At 40.9% G+C, this 20,690-nt stretch overlaps 1 protein-coding gene across 1 annotated transcript in view; it reads left to right on the forward strand.

Moving 5' to 3' along the window:
* Window positions 1-20,542, forward strand: part of OCLN (occludin) — a 30,450-nt gene extending 9,908 nt beyond the window's left edge. The window contains 7 exon segments of the mRNA XM_030567871.1: window positions 5,098-5,234; window positions 12,657-12,857; window positions 15,644-15,702; window positions 15,705-15,752; window positions 15,755-15,813; window positions 16,570-16,611; window positions 19,124-20,542. Of these exon segments, the coding sequence (XP_030423731.1) occupies window positions 5,098-5,234; window positions 12,657-12,857; window positions 15,644-15,702; window positions 15,705-15,752; window positions 15,755-15,813; window positions 16,570-16,611; window positions 19,124-19,225 (648 nt within the window). The 3' untranslated portion in view covers window positions 19,226-20,542.
* The last annotated feature ends 148 nt before the right edge of the window (window positions 20,543-20,690 follow it).

Below are 20,690 nucleotides of genomic sequence, written 5' to 3' on the forward strand. Positions count from 1 at the left end.
AAAAATTACAACATGGACCCCAGGAGGGAAGACTGAGCCCACCTGCGTCCCGCCAGCGGGGGCCAAAGCTGAAGCCCAAAGCTTCTGCCCTGGGTGGGGGCCATGTAACCGTAGCCCTGGGCAGTGGGGTTTTGGGTTCAGCTTCGGGTTTGGCTTTAGACTTGCTGGGGCCCAACACCAGCCTTGGCAATTCCATTAAAATGACGTCACACCCTAGGTTCCTGTACGCTGCACAGTTGTCAGGCAGGTCACCAGGCCCAGGCCTGCCAGAGGTGCTGTTGTGGGGGGGAAGGGGGAAGAGAGAGAGAGAGAGAGAGAGCTGTGATGAGTCTTTTTTTCCCACTCTAGCCCCGGGGCAGCCTGCACCCCAGCCCTTCATCCCTGGCCTAACCCCAGAGCACACACCACAACCCTCTTCCCAAGCCCCCTCCTGCATCCCAATCTCCTCATCTCACCCTACCCCTGAACCCCCTCACATACGTCGAACCTCCCTGGCCCATCCCACCACATGAAGTTTATGTGCACCAATATGGAGATGTTGTGTCATATATATATATATACTTCCATATGGTGCACTACAGACAGTCCCCTGGTTTATGCAAACCCGGCTTACAGAACCCAGACTTATGGAAAAAGTTCTGTAAGTTTGTTTTGTTTTGTTTTTTTGGCGTAATGGAACACTTACAGAAGCTCCCCAATTATGCAATAAATTAATTCCACATGTATGAGGAAAAATTAGAGGCAACAGTGGTCATGACCCGCTTTGAGGTCCCCAATCCTCCTTTGAGAACCTCTGAACTAGTATGATATTAAGTGACTGTGAAGGAGAGAGAGTTCGTTTTTAAAGTCAGGTTTTTTGAGGGTGGGTTGTGATTTCTGTTTTCTTTTGGCTGCTTTATAAAGATGTGAGAAGTCGTCCTTTTAAAAAAGCAAGTAGAAATATCAGGCAAGTACAGGTAAAGTCTATTTTCCTGTCCACTAGAAGACTTCTTGTGGGAATGGGGGTCCACTGGTAGAACTGGTTCTGAACTTTCTGATGAAAGTGGTTTTAGTTGGAAAATGCCACTTGTTTGAAAACAAAATGTTTCATGGAAACATAGTAGTTTCCTGAACTTCTGACAAAAGTCAGGCAATGGATGGCTTCCAGGGTCCGCAGCTCTGGGATATCTTGGCATGCTTCGCAGCATGGAGCCTATAATAAATACCTGAGAGCACTGAGTGAGACTGGTAAGACATTTCCCCAGTTCTTTCCTGTTGCTCTACCAGCCAAGTTCTGCAAAATATCTCCATTCTGATTTGCCATTTCTAGATCCTCTACTTCTCCATCCTAAGTAGATAATTTACATTGTTCCAATTATGTGCTGTTTTCCATGTATCAAAGTCAATGCATTCTCCTCTGAGGTCTTAGTTCCAACCTCCAAACTCTCATTTGTGACCTGATCAGGATTTGAATTCTTCCTAGCCATAAATGACTCATGCGTTAGTGGAAAACACTGTCAAAACAGACTTGTTAACTGGGAATAACTAAACACTAAGGTGGATTTAAAATGCATGACTTTTTCCTAAATTGGACAATTAAATGGTTCCTCTGCTGATAAATCTTGTTGAATGTCTGTCAAACTGATGCTCTAATTGCAATTGTTCATGTATGTTGAAGAGGAAAACACATTGATGCTTTAGATAAATTGCAAGCTGTTTTGTGTCCTGTACTTTAAACCTTGTGTGTCCAGAATAAGTTACATTGTTTTCTAGGCTGTGTCTACATTACAGACCTTACCGCAGCAGCTGTACGCTGTAAGAATCTCCCATGTAGCCACTGTATGCCGACATAAGTGCTGTACACAATGCTGTGTCTGTTGGTGAACTATGTTAGTCAGGGGTATATGTTTTTTCAATTTCTGATGACAAAACTTTTACAAAAGTGCTAGTGTAGACATAGCCTTAGACTGAAGGACTGCTGCTAAAGGGGGATAACCAAATGTGTTGCTTAAAATCCATGTTTCCTTATCATATTTTCCTCTTGCCCAAAAGTCTGGTCTATTACAGAGTTGCACTGGCATAATATAAGGGATGTGACTTTTAAACCATATAGTTACATTGGTGTGACTTTGTGGAGGCTCTCACATTGATTTAAACCTGGCTTATGTGGGTCTGAATGTAAATTTACAGGGCAAGCTACAGTGCCACGCTTAAACAGATGAGAAGTGTACCCACACGGTTTTCAGTAATTGAGCTAAATATAATTAAATTATGTTGAAAAATAATTGAGCACTTATGAAAAAGCTTATTTGGACTTTTATTTAAGGAAATACATCCATTACTAGCTCAGGTTTTTGTTTGTTAATTGTGCCTGTCTCCCCTCCGGTTTGTTTCTTGCGCCACCCCCCCCCCCCATTTTTCTTGTAAACAATGTAGTGTAATCTACAAGTATATTTTTCTAAGGCAAAAGTGCAGGGCTTTATGTGCACTTGAACATTCTATCAGCTAACAGAGCTGACTCCCACAGCTGGGAAGGAGAGGGAGATCAAAAAAAAATATTTTCAAGCTCCTGTCATTGAGCCAATGCACAAAACTTGTATATTGTTCATAGTAAACTCATCTTTTACTGCAGTATAGGTTTTTAGAAGTTGATGCTGCTTTTTCCCTTTGTCTGTAGTGTGTTGGGGAGAATAAGAGTTGAGATCCTACCAGTGGAGCATTCTGAGAGGTTTATTGTCTCTTGCCCACTGCTATCCTAAATTAAGTAGATGTCTCTCTCATTGTCCATGCCAGCAAACTTGTAGCAGCAATTGACTACTGATTGAGAGTAAGGGTGAACACTGTAGTGACGCCGGGGCTTGGGCATCTTTACCATAGTATCACAACTATAACATGGTGGCTAACAAGCCTGAACCTTCGCTATGCTACAACTTCCATCAGTGGTGGTGAATTATACCACCGCTACCTCGATATAACACACACCTGATATAAACCCCTAATTTGGATATAACGCGGGTAATAGCAGTGCTGGGGGGAGGGGGTGGGCTGTGCACTCCGGTGGATCAAAGCAGTTCAATATAACATGGTTTCACCTATAACATGGTAAGATTTTTTTTGGCTCAGAAGGACAGCGTTATATCAAGGTAGAGGTGTATGTATAAATTTTACTAATGGAGATACACTTAGGTGTCTTCTTTGTTCCTATTCTTTTGTGTGTGTTTCTTTTCCCCCTCACCTTTACTACTGAGTGTCTGTGTGGTATGTCTCCTTGCCCAGGCCATGCTGGTGCCACCTCTGCTTCACCACGCAGGAGAATCACAATTAAATTGAACCTGTTCTGGTATGATAAGCACTCTTATCCTGGCTTAGCGGTACAGAATGGCACTGACTAGCCATCATGTCTGCTTTTTAGGGTGGCTACATCTGCTACGATTAGTGGGAACAAGAACATTGGCATAATAGTCCCACCGTAGAATTTGAAAAACTGTTTGAAGGGGAGATGCAGGCTACTGGCATCTTTCTGCCAACCCTAACCCTCCTCTATTCATGGAGATCGCTAGTTTATTTGAAAACCAGGGAAAAATCAATTAAGTGATATTTTGGAGTTAAAAAAATACTTTTGATGCCATATCAAATAAAATATGGAAGAATATTGAGTGTTTTGAGACTCTTCCTTGGAAAACACTTGTATATGTAAAGCACCTGTAGAACTGGAAAAACTAGTTGAGCCACACTTTTGTTCAAAGAAACCCTAAAGGGATTTCATGCCTGCATATTTTCACAACATTAAAATCTCTAGATATATAGATTAGACACAGCTTTGAGAATAAAGCCCTCTTCTGTCTGAATTGTGAATGGTAGGCAGTCTTGCAAACAATCAAGTGTCATGTACACAGTACCGAAATTTAAATTTAAGACTCTATAATGCTTAATGCTGGAGGACACTACAGAGAGGTACATTACAAACATACCTGTCATATTTAGATCCATTAAGTGCAATCTAGTTCATTAGGGGCCCAGTTTGGAAAGGTTCATAAGCTCATGCCAAACTTTAAGCATGTGAATAGTTACCCTGACTTTAGTGGGTCTACTCATATTTAAATAACTTGTTGAATTGGGGCTACAAATAAAGCTGATCACCCAGTCGCTCTAAAAGTCATATAGTTTCTCAGCCAACTACATTAATCTACTCCTTCTATTCTAATCTTCACACTTCAAAAGCTTGCCTCTTAATGGCATCTTTTCAAGAAATATAAATAGAAGTTACAGTTCAAATAAAACAGTCAAATAAAACAATCTTCTCCTTCTCTTTTCTCCTTCCCCCCACCCCTTCTCTACTATTTCTACTTCCAATTCCAAAACTGCTCCACTTCCTTCAAACTGACCCCCAAAAGAGAGTGGTAATGGACATGGGAAAGATTAATGTAGTCCTCCATCCATCAATCTGGCACTGATATGAAGCTGCTGCTGAGGTTACCTGAATGTGATAAAACTATTCCATGGTACTGCAAGTGTAAGACTCTTTTTTTCATATATTTGTAAGCTATCTTGTTTCAAAAATACCCATGGCACAAATACTTCATGTAACAATGGGTAGCGGAATCAAATTTCTTTAAAAATAACACAAACACAGGACTCTTATGCTTTGGGCCTAGAGCGTCCTGTGCCAAAAAGGATGAAACTGCTGTGGCACTAAATGATGGATGGATTGATTGGTCCTTTGTGGTCCTCAGTGATGTCTAGCATGCGAGGGGTGTTCAGACTATAATCCCCCATGCATACACGAGCTCAGCCCTCAGAAACATTGTCACCTTATTTCAGTCTGAGTCTCCACTTCTCTTTGGTCAGTGCTACCCTAGTATTAAAATAGAGCTCATAACTTCAACGTAGTGATGCTAGTGTCTCAGTCATCTGCTGTACATATAGGAACATTTTTGAATAATTTGTGTAATTCTAGTTCTGAAAATGCTTCTTAATTTATTTTAAAAATCAAACAAAACTGAGAGTGAACTGCTAAAGGTGGTTTTTTTTTTTAAAAGAAAAAAGCTTTTAACCACAAAACTGAGATGTTATATATCTTAATGTCTCTCTCTTTTTGGATGGGGATTATTTTACTAGGTAAAAACTGTAAATGCAGAACCAGCAGAAGTACCAGTAGTGGACTACCCAGATCGAGTTGCCAGTTCCATGGTTTACTCTGTTTCTGGGCAAGCTAATGAAAATCGAGTTTATACAGACACCTACAGAGCTGTGCCGTAAGTAAACTGTTCCTGCCTTGTTAATGGATACAGAACGCTGGAAGGGTAATAGAAATGCATTGGGACTCTTCCTCTAAAGAGAGGATCAAATCTTTTTTCTTGCTCAGGATTCCCCGTGGAAGAAATTGGTGGGATTCTTGCCTGAACAGTTATTGCAGATGTTATCCTGTCTGTAGGGTGTTGATTAACTTGTGTACGTTGACTTGTTCTTGTTGTGTCCATTTAATATTATAGTTTTATAAGGTAATGGAAGATTAATGTGAAACTTGTACCTTAGTTTGTAACAATCAAGCAAACTTACTCAAAAGCCTCGGCTCTAAGTGTAGTTGAAAGGGATGATCTCCAGGTTATGCTGTTCTTAATCAATTTAAGACATGTTATGAATAAGTAACAGCTATTTTGTATTAGTTTTCAGATAATCTAGGAATTGATTTTTATTTTGTAGTATTTATCCACATTAGTCCCTTCTGGTGTAACGATTTTAGTTGCTGTCTGTCATTTGCATTACACCCTTTTATCCTGTTTTGATTACTAAATTCAAACTAGTATCATGTAGAGTACTAAGAGCTAGGCTAGATTCTTCTAAGGCATTTATCATCTTGGTGTCCAAGCATCAGAGTGTGTGAATATTAAAGGAGAAAAGAGAAATAAATACTCCTTACCAACCACTAGTAGAGGTAGGGGAGTAAATGGGGTATGCTGATGAAGAAACTTGCACCTGTGTTGGAAGAAAAATAGAGGGAACTGTCAAACATAAGGTGTGTTGTGGGGGGTGTAAATTAAATGCATGACATTCAAAGATGGCGGGGAGGGTGAAGAGAAACAAATTGCTTGTTTGGAAGTGAATGTATTTATCTACCCAGTCAATCAATAATGGTAATCTAACAGATTCCTTCTAAAATAAAGTACTAAAATCCACTCATTCTAACCTACCCCTAGATCAGTTTTTCCAAGGATAAAGAATCAGTCTTTCATGTGCGTGAGAATATGAAGTCTCCTTAAGCTCATATTGATCTCTGAACTACTCTTTCCACCCTGGGGGAGTCTAGGGATGCTACAGAGTCTGTTTGCTTTTGTGTCTGGACTAGAAGGTGTGTCTTCACTTTTAATTGCCCCATCCATATCTCTCTTGGGCTTATCTGTGGTGCATGATGGCTGCTCTCTAGACTGGAAATCGTTGTAGCAAATCACAACACTGGATTTGCGCTAAAACACATACCTGTTCCTTTTTCTATGTTATGGAGCAGGGAGAGGACTTGGACTGTGCAGAAATTCTGCTTCAAGCAGGACTTCTGTATGACTCCATTCTCTTCTTGCTAATGACAATGAAGAGAGACCCTCCCCTGCCAAAGGAGGGGTGTGTGTACACTTGAAAACAAACCCATGGCTAGGTCTAATTTGAGGTCTACCACCTGTTTACAATCTTAATTGTTGTTCTTTACTGAATGCTTTAAATCAGAACATGTCTCTAAAGACTTTGGATATTCATTGATTTTTACTCTCATATCATGTGAAAGAAAATTAGTTGCCATTGAAGATCGCCAGCAATTGCTTATAACTTAGTACTGACACAAGTTCAAATACTACAGACATTTCCTTCTCTCTTCTTGCAGATCACTTGTCATATAGGCCTGATCTTCAAGAACTGTTAAATAGTGAAACAAACTGAAGTGTGAATCAGGCCCTGCACTTATGAAACACACACACTTTGAAACTAATCAGAGCAACTGAACCCTGATACTGCACCATTTCAGCATTTAATTTCAGAATCTACTTTGCCACTTATAACAGTTAGGAAGGGAGTGGGGGAATATCCCATCCCAGTAGAACACTCTTCTTCTGTTCTAGTTTCTGCTGTTTCAGGAAGTGCCAGAGATGATCTGTAGATGAGTGGTCCCTGAACTTTTCAGGGCTGCACACAACCTTGTTACTCCTGTCCGTGCCTCGTCCTGCGGGGACCAGGGTTCTGGGGTGAGAGAGATGTGGATGGGGTTAAGGGGATGGGGCCACAGTTGGGGCAGGGTCAGAGCTGAGGCTGGAGTGGGGCCGGTGGAGCGCAGCTGGGGGTGGAGTTAGCGCAGAGTGAGGACAGAGTAGGACTGGATGGCATATTCCCTTCCTGTCCCCTGTGGGGGATGGCCAGAGCTGTCACACCACTAGAGGGGTGTGCCCCACCAGTTTGGGAACCCCGCCTCTAGTAGTCTTTAGCTGCATAGGGAAAGGAAAACACTTCAAATTTTGTAGAAATTTTAAAATTAAATTTATAATAGGATGAAGTCTTATGGCAAGTCTGAATGGAGTCACTCTATCGGTGTTCCCAGAACGACAGGTGTGTGGGCCAGTGCTGGTCCCGAGATACTTCCTGACACAATTAGGAAGCAGCAAGCCTGTCCCTGATATAAAAAGGTTGAGAAATACTGCACTATATCACTCTGAGATACCTCTTTACCCCCTTTACTTCTCTTCTCTGACAGCTTTGGACTGGGGTGATGTTTCCTTTGTCTGACATAGGTATGCTGGATACAGTTTCCTTCAGAGGAATGCCTTGAAGTCAAGGCACAGAGAATATATTGCTAGTTCTAGGTGATGGTACTGTTCTATCCCACCAGGCACTGGACCCTGATTCTGGTACTGACCCTGGTACGGAGGTCCCAGAAGTGGACCCAATGGAAGTGGTGCAGGTGGAGGAAGAAGAGGCATCCTATCCTCCGGGGCTGGCCTCTTCCTTGTCATCCCTGGATGAGAAGGTTGCAGGCCCAGTATCCTGCTGCCTCCGGATGACTTCAGAGCCCATCAAGAGCTCCTGAAATGGGTCACTGCAGACTTAGGGTTGGAAGCTGAGGAGCTGAAGGAGTCTGTGCACAACTTAATTGATACCTTGGCTGCAGCGGCTCCATCCAGAGTGACGCTGCCAGTTAATGAGACGGTGTTGGGGCCTGTCAGGGTGCTCTGGCAGACCCCTTTGTGTCTGCCCCCATCTCAAAAAGGGCAGAGAAGTAGTACTATGTACCAGCCAGTGGGTTTGAGTACCTGTACTTGCATTTTCCCCCAGTCCCTGGTGGTGGTGGCTACAAACGAGTGGGACAGACAGAGGCAGTTGAATGCTACTCCCAAAAATAAGGAGGCTGAGACTGGACCTGTTTGAACACACCACTTGTTCAACAGGCAGCCTCAAGTTGCATGTCTCTCACCAGCAGGCTCTGTTGGGTCAGTACGATTTGAACATGTGCAACTCAGTGGTCAAATTTAAGGACTCTGTCACAGGAGTCAAGGCAGGAGTTCATGGCCAGCCTGGAGTAAGGCAAGATGCGGGGCCAGGACCTCCCTCCTGGCAGCTCTGGATGTGGCTTACTCAGCAGCCAGAAAAGTGGCGTCAGCAGTCACCATGAGGCACTGTTCATGACTCCAGTCATCAGGTGCTTCTCACAAAGTGCTGCAGTCCATCCAGGACCTCCCCTTCAAGGGTACCTTCCTGTTCTTGAAACAAACAGACTTCAAGCTTCACGGCCTCTAAGACTCAAGGGCCATGCTTTGCTTTGCTCCCTGGGCCTTTACATGCCTCCAGGAAGCATTTTAGGCCCCAGCAGCCTCCCAGATTTCTGGTGCCTCCCAGGCAGGAGCTCTACGAAAGAAAGGGAAAGGACTATAGACTCATAGACTCTAGGACTGGAAGGGACCTCGAGAGGTCATCGAGTCCAGTCCCCTGCCCTCATGGCAGGACCAAATACTGTCTAGACCATCCCTGATAGATATTTATCTAACCTACTCTTAAATATCTCCAGCGATGGAGATTCCACAACTTCCCTAGGCAATCTATTCCAGTGTTTAACTACCCTGACAGTTAGGAACTTTTTCCTAATGTCCAACCTAAATCTCCCTTGCTGCAGTTTAAGCCCATTGCTTCTTGTTCTATCATTGGAGGCTAAGGTGAACAAGTTTTCTCCCTCCTCCTGATGACACCCTTTTAGATACCTGAAAACTGCTATCATGTCCCCTCTCAGTCTTCTCTTTTCCAAACTAAACAAACCCAATTCCTTCAGCCTTCCTTCATAGGTCATGTTCTCAAGACCTTTAATCATTCTTGTTGCTCTTCTCTGGACCCTCTCCAATTTCTCCACATCTTTCTTGAAATGCGGTGCCCAGAACTGGACACAATACTCCAGTTGAGGCCTAACCAGCGCAGAGTAAAGCGGAAGAATGACTTCTCGTGTCTTGTTTACAACACACCTGTTAATGCATCCCAGAATCATGTTTGCTTTTTTTGCAACAGTATCACACTGTTGACTCATATTAAGCTTGTGGTCCACTATGACCCCTAGATCTCTTTCTGCCATACTCCTTCCTAGACAGTCTCTTCCCATTCTGTATGTGTGAAACTGATTGTTCCTTCCTAAGTGGAGCACTTTGCATTTATCTTTATTGAACTTCATCCTGTTTAACTCAGACCATTTCTCCAACTTGTCCTAGTCATTTTGAATTTTGACCCTGTCCTCCAAAGCAGTTGCCAATCCCTCCCAGTTTGGTATCGTCCGCAAATTATAAGCGTACTTTCTATGCCAACATCTAAATCGTTGATGAAGATATTGAACAGAACCGGTCCCAAAACAGACCCCTGCGGAACCCCACTTGTTATACCTTTCCAGAAGGATGGGGAGCCATTAACAACTACTCTCTGAGTACGGTTATCAGCCAGTTATGCACCCACCTCTATAGTAGCCCATCTAAATTGTACTTTCTAGCTTATCTATAAGAATATCATGCGAGACTGTATCAAATGCCTTATAAAGTCTAGGTATATCACATCCACCGCTTCTCCCTTATCCACAAGGCTCGTTATCCTATCAAAGAACGCTATCAGATTAGTTTGACACGATTTTGTTCTTTACAAATCCATGCTGGCTATCCCTATCATCTTACACCTTCAAGTGTTGCAGATGATTTCTTTGATTACCTGCTCCATTATCTTCCCTGGCACAGAAGTTAAACTAACTGGTCTGTAGTTTCCTGGGTTGTTTTTATTTCCATTTTTATAGATGGGCACTATATTTGCCCCCTTCCAGTCTTCTGGAATCTATAAATGTTGTCAGCCCCTACTTTCTGCCTCAGCTTTCCAGTGGGACTTGCATAAATAGCCCGGTGAGGTCAGACAGGCCTTTTGAAGGTACGTCTGAGGATGGCATCCCACCTGCAACTGCAGATCCATCCCCTATTTGTTTTTTAGACCACCTGTCACCCTTCCAGCTGGCATGGTCTTCATAACATTGGAGCATTGGTATGCTCAGCACTATAACAGTGGTACATCCTCCCGTAACCCTGTATTCTCCCCATCCCTGCTATTCCCTTCCCCATCCCTCTTCAAGGACCCTTCTCACAAGCAGATTCTCATCCAGGAGGTGCAAGCCCTCCTATGTGAGGAGATTCCTCAAGACATTAGAGGGAAGGGGTTTTACCCCAATTATTCCTAATCTGGAAGGGCATAGGGGGTCTAATGGCCCATCCTGGACCTGTGTCGCCTCAACAAATATCACAAGAAATTGAGGTTCCACCCTGGTCTCATGGCCTCCATCATTCCCTCCCTGGATCCAGAAGACTGGTATGCCAACCTCATTTTGAAGGACTCTTATTTTCTACATCTGTCTTCCGTCAATACAGGAGATTCCTCAGGTTTGTGGTGGGTCAATGCCACTACTAATTCACTGTGCTTCCTTTCAGCCTGTTGACAGCCCCATGGGTTTTCACTAAGTATATGGTAGTGGTTGCGGCTTTCCTCAGGCATCGAGGTGTACAAGTCTGCCCATACCTTGACGACTGACTGATCAAAGGCCACTCACAGGCTCAAGTCCAGCAAATACACTGGCATACTATGGGCCACTTTAAGGCACTAGACCTCATAATAAATGAGCAAAAGTCAACTTTGATCCCAGTTCAGAGAATAGAGTTCATCAAGGCGGTACTGACTCCAGCTCAGGCCTATTTACTGGGACCCTATTCCGAACTCTGTAGGATTGGATCTCCCAGTTGCAACCTACCCTCTTACAACAGCCTGGGTTTTCCTCGAATTGTTGGGTCACATGGTGGCATGCACCTATTTTGGTGCACTAGTGCAGCTACAGCTCAGATCTCTACAGATGTGGCTGTGTCAGTCTACTCCCCTGGGCAGACACACTTGGACTCTGGTACTCGTGATTTTGCTGCCCATCCTAGCTTCACTGGCTTGGTGGGGAGAACTGGGGTTCCCTAACTTTTAGCTGCCATGTATCTATTGGTAACCTTGATTTTTGGATGCATCAGACCTGGAGGGGGAGCCCACCTCAACAGTCTCAGGACTCAGGGCCTCTGGTCCAGGAAGAACTCTCCTTGCAAATAAATGTCAGGGAACTCAGGGTGATATGTTTGGCTTGCCAGATGGTCCTTCCCCAGATCTAAGGCAAGGTGGTGCAGGTCTTGAACAGACAACACAGCTTTGATGTTTTACATCAACAAGCAGGGAGGAGCTCACTCTTCAGCCCTGTGCTCTAGAGATCCAGAGAGAGAGCCTATATGTAAACAACAATAGACCCTGTAAATAGGGAAATTTATTCCTGATGGTTTATACAAAACATGAATTATTTGCAGGGACTATCACCAAGCTGTAAAATTAATTGTTGGGGCATATGCCAGATTTTCCTAACTTTTGCTCATTGAAAACACACACTATTTCTGTTGCCCACTTCTTCATCTTCTATTCTACAGTGTCTATCCTAAAATGTGATATCAGGATTGTGTCCAGGACAGTCAGCTGTGGTCTCTCAGTCCTTGCTATAAGCAAAATGTAGTTGTTTCTAAATATTAAGAGCATTTGTACAGCAAAATGCTACTCATCTAAGAAATTTCCATACTCCATGTTTAGGTAACAAGGATTCCATCCATCAAAGGACAGCCTTTGACAGACATACCGTGAGGACCTCTGGGCTACTGCCATTTTATCAACTATTATTCTATTTTAAACTGAGTGCCATTCTGTAACAGACACACTTTTAAAAATTCACAAGCAGCTTTCTTTGTATAGGGATCTCTTACTATTCTTTAAAAGGTTAGTTGATTACACTTTCAGCCCAGTGTGTGTTTCTCAACTCACCAGTTTTAGGTGAAAATGGGAGCATGAAATCACAGAGGTGGAGTGATTAAAAATCTGGGAAACTTGTTCCATTTGAGTTTGGAACAAATACATTCATATTTTATATTATAAGCAATTTGTTAACCAAAGTTAGTGAATTAAAATGCATGACTTTTGTTTTCCAAATAGATGTTGAATTTTGTATAGAATAAAAATCCAGATTATTTTGTCTCTAATTGATCCTGTTAATACTTACCCTGTGTTTAATGTTGATAATTCAGCCTGTAAATGGCAACTAATGAGATCTTTACTGCTTTTGGTAGGAAGTCTGAAGTTATTGTTCCGTTAACGAAGGACCTCACACAGTCAAATTATACTGGTAACAGTAGTTATGATGGATCGACTAAGGAACCACCACAAAAGAGAAGAGCAGGAAGACGGAAGAGAACCAACTCTGATAACTATGATGCAGATTACACAACTGGAGGGGAGTCTTGTGATGAGCTGGAGGAGGACTGGGACAGGTACCAACAATAACTTCATCAGGCATTGAAATAATACTAACTCCCCTGCTTGTGATACTTTAGATGGGCTAACCCAGTTAATAAATGTGCTGTCTCTGCTGAATGTGGTAGTGGTTGGAAGCTTGTTATTAATATAGCTGCAGTGCCACTTCCATACTGTGGATAGTGGCAGCATAAGAACTATTGGAATAGGAAGAAGGGCCTGGAAAGGTGGTGGGAAGAGAATTACCTTTTTATACTTGGAAACATTGCCTTTGAAAGGAGTATTTTGCAGCAGTCGCATTTCTGCTGTTACTTGTCTGAAGTAGCCTCTTCCACTGATGCCGCTATCTAAAATGATTCATAATATGGTCATGGAACAAGACTTTGGGTGTCTTGGACATCTGTATTCAGTGGAATGCGCCAAGTATATTTGAAGTGTCCCATTTATATATTATATGAGACTGAAGCAGTTAACCAATATAACAGATGCTTCAAAATTTGTTTTAGTGAGTCTTAAACACTGTTCCTCAGAGTAAATCAAGTTGAATGCATACATGCTGCAAGCTCTCCCAAAAAGCGGGTAATAAAACTCTTCCCTCCTCCGCAACACGCTGTTAACTTCAATATTGAAAAGCACTGACTTCCTCCTGAGCACACGCAGCAAACTGTGCTAAACCAGCTTCGTAGTCTTTAATGTTCTCTCACAGTAAATGCTGCCCCTGCATATAGACAAAAAACTGACGTGCTTTGGGTGATGAAGAAACTGAAATATTGTTATGGACAGCTTAGGACTTCATGCTGCTATGACGTGGATAGTGCTTTTGAATGAAATTAGCCGTATTTAATAATAATATAATTTAATAAATAAATACAAGTGGTCTTTAGACAATGATCAAGTTAATTTGTGGAACACTTGCTAAAAACTGATGGCTATTCCAAAATGAGCTGTTGAGAAGGTGGCCAGTGGGATAATAAGTTGAATCCTAACCTGGCAGAGGTGTAATATTTTATAAACTACAGAAAGAAGGATTAAACTATTCAAGCCACTATACACTTTAGTAAAGTTAGCAATTTGCATTTAGGAACAGCACTTGGGTATTTTGCATAGTAATGTGAATTGGGAGTTGGTTCCCGGGAAAATCCAGAAGCTGGGAAGAGTACTAATGTTGTGCCAATATTCAAAAGGGAAAGTAGGATGACTTGGGTAACTATAGGCCAATTACCTGACCTCAGTCTGGGCAAAATAATGGAAAAGCTGATATGGGATCAATTAATAATGAATTTAAAGGATAGGAATATAGTTAGGCTTGGAAAGGTTAGACTTTTATCGATTAAATGTCAATTTCACTGTTCACATCCAAAGCAACAAAAAATATTTTCCATCAGTAATTATCAAAATACAGACGGGTGAAGAAAAAAATGCTGCTTGAGAAATTTAGTTGATTTAAGGATACTTTGAATATTTGGACATTTGATGTTGACAATTTGTGTTTTTAAGAGTTGTAAAACTCTTAACATTTGGAATCTCAACATCTGTCATTAAATATTCACCTAACCCCTGCATGACTTTCCGCAATTGTAAAAACGTAGTAAATAAAAAATGCTTAGCAATAAACATTGATATTATCTTGATTTTTTTTTTAAATGAAGCCTAAACTATACTGCCAGTTAAATGTGATTTTATGGAATACAGGTCTTGTCATACAAATCTGACTATATATTTTGGTAAGATTACAAATTTGATAATAAAAGTAACTATGTAGATGTAATATGCTTGATTTTAAAACTGCATGCCATTCTGATTTAAAAAATTGACTCTATATACAATATGAAGAGAGCACACATGAAGTGGCTTAAGAACTGGTTAACTGACAGATCTCAGCAAGTAGATATCAGTGGGGAATCATACTTGCATGGGGGTATTTCTAGTGGTGTTCTGAAGGGAACAGTGCTAGATCCAATGCTATTCAACATTTTTTATCTATGATCTGGAAGCAAATATAATATCACCGTGGACAAAATTTGCAGTTGACACACAGATTGTTGGAATGGTAAGTAATCTGGTTTGCTTGATAATCTGGGCCCATTCAAACAGAATGTGTGTTAATAAGGTCAAAAGCAAAGTTACACATCTAGGAACAAGGAATGCAGGCAAAATTTACAGAATAGGGAATGTATTCAGGAAAGCAGTGACTCTGAAAAGGATTTAGGAATCACAGTGAACAGTAACTCGGACATGAGCTCCCAGTATGGTGCTCTGGCAAAAAGGCTAAAACAAGCACAGGGAATATATAATAAGAGTAAGGAGGTTATTTTACTTCTATATATGGCATTGATGAGACTGACTTGATTATTCCATACAGCTCCAGGGTCCACGTTTTGAGAAGATACAGAAGAGAGCCACAAAAATACTGTGAGGGCCAGAGAAAAGGTCTTGTAGTGAGAAATTTGAAGTGATCAGTCTGTTTAGTTTATCAGAAAGGAGATTGAGAGGTGACGTAATTACAGAATTATTTCACAGGGAGAAAATAGCAAGTATTAAAGGGCTCTTTTCACATAAAGGAGAAAGCTGTAACAGGAAATAAGGAGCTTGCTATGTGGCCCTACCAGTGCCACTAGTTTCCTGTCAGGCGCAGTAACTTTCATCCAAAACTTAAGATGCACTCGCACTCTCACTCTCCATCAAATGGATAAACAAATGCTTTCTGTTTATACAGCTGAAGATAGCCCATACCATATGTAACAAGTGACTTTTTTTCCCCCTCTCTCCTTCCTGCACCTTCCTGCCACCAATTTTCCCCTAGGGAATACCCACCAATAACAACAGATCAACAAAGGCAAGCATATAAGCGAGACTTTGACTCCAGATACAAGAATACAAGAGTTTGCAGGCTGAACTTGATGAAGTCAGTAAACACTCTCTCGACTGGATAAAGAGTTGGATTACTATAGTGAAGACAGTGAGGAATATAAGGTATTTCCATGGATAACTTGAATGTTTATGCAGGATATCTTGTGTGTGGGCGGGGGGGATTGTGAAGGATAGGGCGCTTAATTAATGTATGCAAAAATATATGCTATGTACCAGGAATGCTAGCTTTGTCATACAAATACTATGTAGCAAGTAAACTTAGAGTTAGTGAACTGATCATGCAAAACTTAATGAATTTGAATTTGAAAAAGGAGCTTTTCAGAATGTAGAGGTTTTATTAAAATTTTAATGGGATATGAAGATCTTTGTAAATGGAAAACTTCTACAAATAGGGTGAAAAACTTCCTGATATTTTGATAGTAAGATTGTCATATCTCTTAGACCCTGTTCCAGAGTTCTAGATCTTGGCCTGGGATTAAAAAACTATCCATGTACTGGAAGAAATACTGATGATCTCTTCTGTCAATATCAGAATTTTTGTCCAGCCTTGAATAGCATTCCCAACCTCCTTCAGATTTTTATTAAATGGGCCTTTCTCCTCTGAGAGAATAGGATATATGGTACATGCCAACACAAACAGATTTCTAGCTCTAAATCCCTCAGACTGTCTACCAGGCTGACACCCGAAGACTATTTTTACATCCTCTGTAGTTCAACTGCCTTTCTTTGTAACTTTTTAGATGTTTTTCCAAATATATGGTTAACAACTCAAAACCGTTTAATAGGATGTTAAACCTGTGTTGTTCATAACACTGACATGAACTGTCCTCCTTAATTTAATTTTCTCCCTAATTATAGGTTGCTGCTGATGAGTACAATAGGATGAAGGATATAAAAGCAGTAAGTATCATAAGGTTCTCTTATTCTTGTTTGTTATTTCTAAGGACTTAACGTGTGTGTAAAATAAATAAATAAAATCTTCCTTCCTTTTCTCCCTGTCCAACTCACATACAGAGTGATAACCACTGGAAGCAGGTGCCAAGTACTTTTCTTTTAGCAGATCTCTAACTTGGGCTTGAGCAGAAAATTCAAGAAGTCTAACCCTGTCTTGACACATCTCCAGTGTAGTCAGTCAGTCTAGTTGTGACTGCTTATACCAGAACTGAAATTGGCCTAAACTACCTCAAAACCTGTTGAGATGCTTCTCAGTATGGCCATAATATAATGGGTGTTTGTGGTGAGATGACTCCAGCTATCACAGTACTGAATTAATGGCAACTGAGTAAAGACTTCAATATGCTTAAAGCATTTTGTAGGCAGACAGAATGCCAGTTAAATAGCAGGACTAATAAAGCACTGGCAAAAGTTAAGTGTGGGGCAAGATTCCCTTGTCCCTCAATCCTAATATGCAACATTCCTGGTTTTCAAGTATTGGGCTTCTCCTGATTTAATCTGTCAAACTGTATGCATTTGTAGGCAAACTTTCGTAAGGGACTAAGATTGCATTGGCAGGGAGATACTGAATGGATAAACAGGTCTTTCCTATCTTTGCTGGTTTTATCTTTGTAGAAGTTAAATAATAGTTTTGCTCTTATTTAATCTAAATCTGAAACTTCTGCACACATGAGAGAACAGTATCTTCTGATTGCCACTTTTGAAAACTTTGAACAGTACATGAGATGTTGCCAACTCTCACAACTTTATAGCAAATATCTCATGATATTTAGTGTCTGTCTTAATGCCCCAGGTGATAGAACTAGTTTATTACATGAGATTGTCAGCTTTTTAGTAAAATAGTTTCTAACCCTCATGGCTGTAGAACAAAGCCTTAAAAATGAACTCTGAATGCTCGAAGAAAGAACACAAGGCAAATAGTTTTCAACTCCAGTACTGCCACTCAAGAGTTAAAAAAAAAAAAAATGTAAGTTAGTTTCCCCCCCCACCCCAAAAAGAGACTATGTACTTCCTAGGTATTGGCAATATTTTTGCTACTGGTACTTGGGAAGCTGCTTTGGACCTTGCATAGGAGGGCTTGCAACTCCTCTCTCTTGATCAGACTGTGTCTGGGCTTATTTACATATGATTCCCTACTTGGTGGTCACCAATACACATTTGTGTGTTGTGGGTTTTTTTTTGTTTTTTGTTTTTTTTTCCCCAAACCTTGGAAGTTCCTATAAGAATGGATTCTTCTTACAGCAGGCTAGTTAAGCTGGTAAAGGAACTGGAGTATTTTTTTATTATCTTTTTTACAGTATAAAAGTAACTTAAAAGTCCAAGTGTTTATCATTATACAGGTTTCAGAGTAAGGGTATGGCTACACTTACAGTTGTACAGCGCTGGGAGTTACAGCTGTCTTCGTACAGCTGTGTAGGGAAAGCGCTGCAGTGTGGCCACACTGACAGCTACCAGTGCTGCAGTGTGGCCACATTTGCAGCATTTGCAGCGCTGTTGGGAGTGGTGCATTGTGGGCAGCTATCCCAGGTTCAAGTGGCCTGCAACGTGCTTTTCAAAACATGGGGGTGGGGTGGAGTGTGACAAGGAGCATGGGGAGACAGAGAGAGTGGATTTTTGGAGCTGACACTGTTCTCAGCTCCCTGCCTTGCAAGTTCTGAGGACTGGAAGATACACAGTGCCTACCTTCAATCATTTTAAAGTTTCGAGCCCTTCCCCCACCTCTCTTACTCAGTAAATGCAAAATTATGCACTCCTAAATAGCCTTCAGACCACATAAGCAGCTGCTCAACACGGACTCCCTCTCTCCTCAAGCAAACAGCTGTGAACATTCCAAAGCAATTCCCCTGCCTCTGCTCGCTCGCTGGAGCAAGAGCAGCTGTGTTTGTTTTTTAGATAAGTAGCTCGGGGAGCTCGCAGTTTAGCCATTCTTCCGGTTTGTTGTGGACAGGAATTCTGGGATACCTCCTAATACCCTGGAGGCCAATAACAGCGCTTTTGCTGGCCACACTTGATGAGCACCGCTGCATTACCAGCGCTGCAATCATTACACCCCAAGCAGACCAGGTGTACAGCCAGCGCTGCAGCCAGGGAGTTGCAGCGCTGGATGTGCCTTGCAGGTGTGGACAGTTACTAAGTTGCAGCGCTGTAAACCCACCACCAGCACTGCAACTCTCCAGTATAGCCAAGCCCTAAGCTTATGCCACAAGTACTCCTATCATTATACAGACTGCCAGAATAGTGTGTAAACAGATGAGCTGCTTAGATTCCTGGGAACCTTTTCCAGATAGGACTCAAACTGACATTTACTGACTTTTATAACTCTGAGACTTATAATTTTATTTAAAATGGATTTTTATATTAATGTGCTGCCCTAGAGCCCTTTTCATATGAAAAAAAATTACTTGTAGAGAATTCTGGTTGGTCTAATGCCACATTTGGTTGTGTGTTTGTTTTTTAGTCAGCAGACTATAAGAACAAAAAGGCACAGTGCAAGAAACTGAAGAGTAAACTGTCGCACATAAAAAGGATGGTCAGTGATTATGACCATCGGAGATCATAGAGGAGAAAAGAAGGAAACAAATTAGAATCACCACATGGGTTATGTCCAGTTTTGTAACAATGGGTTATAAAATGGCTTTGGTTGCTGCTGAGAAACAAAACCCCTTTTTGTTTTATTGGTTAAAAATCAAACAAAAACCCACCCCACCAACAGCCTCAGTTTTTAGTTACCTCAATGTAATAAATTTTGATACCTTGTTTACTATTGAGTACAGCCTCTAACAAACCAGACAAGGAATCTGTTCTATTTGAAGCCTGTCATTTTTGCCTGGGAACAATTCAGGTCCAAGGTTTGTTATCTAAAAGTTTAATATTAAGTTGCAGACTTCCCTCTCGTCCTCAGCAATGGTTGAGGACTTTAAATATTATTCCCCTCGTCTGCATATTGACTTATTCCCCAGTTTTGTTCTCTACTCCATATGGTATGCCCTAATTTTGAAAAGCAGTTTCCTGATAATGTTGTATCTCTTCTGGCTCCTAATTGCAACACATATGGATCTGTGTTGCTTACATAAACAGTAAGCTCTGTGGCCTTCAAAATTTCACTCCTGCAGTGTGCATATATCCCACTGTAACCACTCCTTCATAGGGTCATGATTAACCATTTGTTTAGGAATGAGTTAAGTTGCATAAGTAATTGTATTAATGAGACCAATATCATGTGTAACTAATGAAAACGTGAAATTAAATGTGAATATATTTTGCTTTTTTTAAAAACATCTACATTTGTATTTTAGATTAAAAAAATGTATTGTACAGGCATGTATTTAGAATAACCAGTTAATCTTTTTATGGCTTATGTATGATTTGTAACTGTGTGTGACTATATGCCGAATCTGGATGTTCCTGTGAGCAGTTGTCTTCTGCTAAATAAACCATATTTAGCAGAACTAAGTCAATCCATTGTCTGATGCAATTAACTTTGACCATTTTTTTTAAGTAGCCAAAATGTTTGACTCTTGTAATTAAAATAATTTGATAGGTGCCTAAATAAACTAAAACCAAAGTGAAGTTCAGTGGTTGTAATAAAATTCTGAATCTTCCTTTTTCAGGCTTAAATTCCCATCCTAGCTGCTAATTTTTTTTTTTTTTTAAATATTCTCTAAGAGAAAAAGGAAGTGACTCTTAATGGAAATTCCAGAACACTTTTATACCTAATTAAAAAAAAACTATATACTGCAGACCATTTTAAGTATCACATCAAAATATAAGAGTGCAACTTACAGAAAATATTGTTTTTAAGTAAATAATTTTTCACATAACTGCTCTTAAAGGTAAGCAAGTTTGTGCTTCTAAAAGTATATTTTAGCCTATGTTACTGAATACCTTCAATAAAATCATTTTTCAAAAATCTGATTTTCCTTTTTCTTTTTTTTTTTTTTCCTTCCACATTTCACACTGTTTGGATGATGGAAATAGATTATTCCTTTTAGTCAATTTGACTCTCATTCTCATGTGCTGGACCA

The sequence above is a fragment of the Gopherus evgoodei genome, chromosome 6 (genome assembly GCF_007399415.2).
Source record: "Gopherus evgoodei ecotype Sinaloan lineage chromosome 6, rGopEvg1_v1.p, whole genome shotgun sequence".
In the NCBI taxonomy this organism is placed as follows: Eukaryota; Metazoa; Chordata; order Testudines; family Testudinidae; genus Gopherus; species Gopherus evgoodei.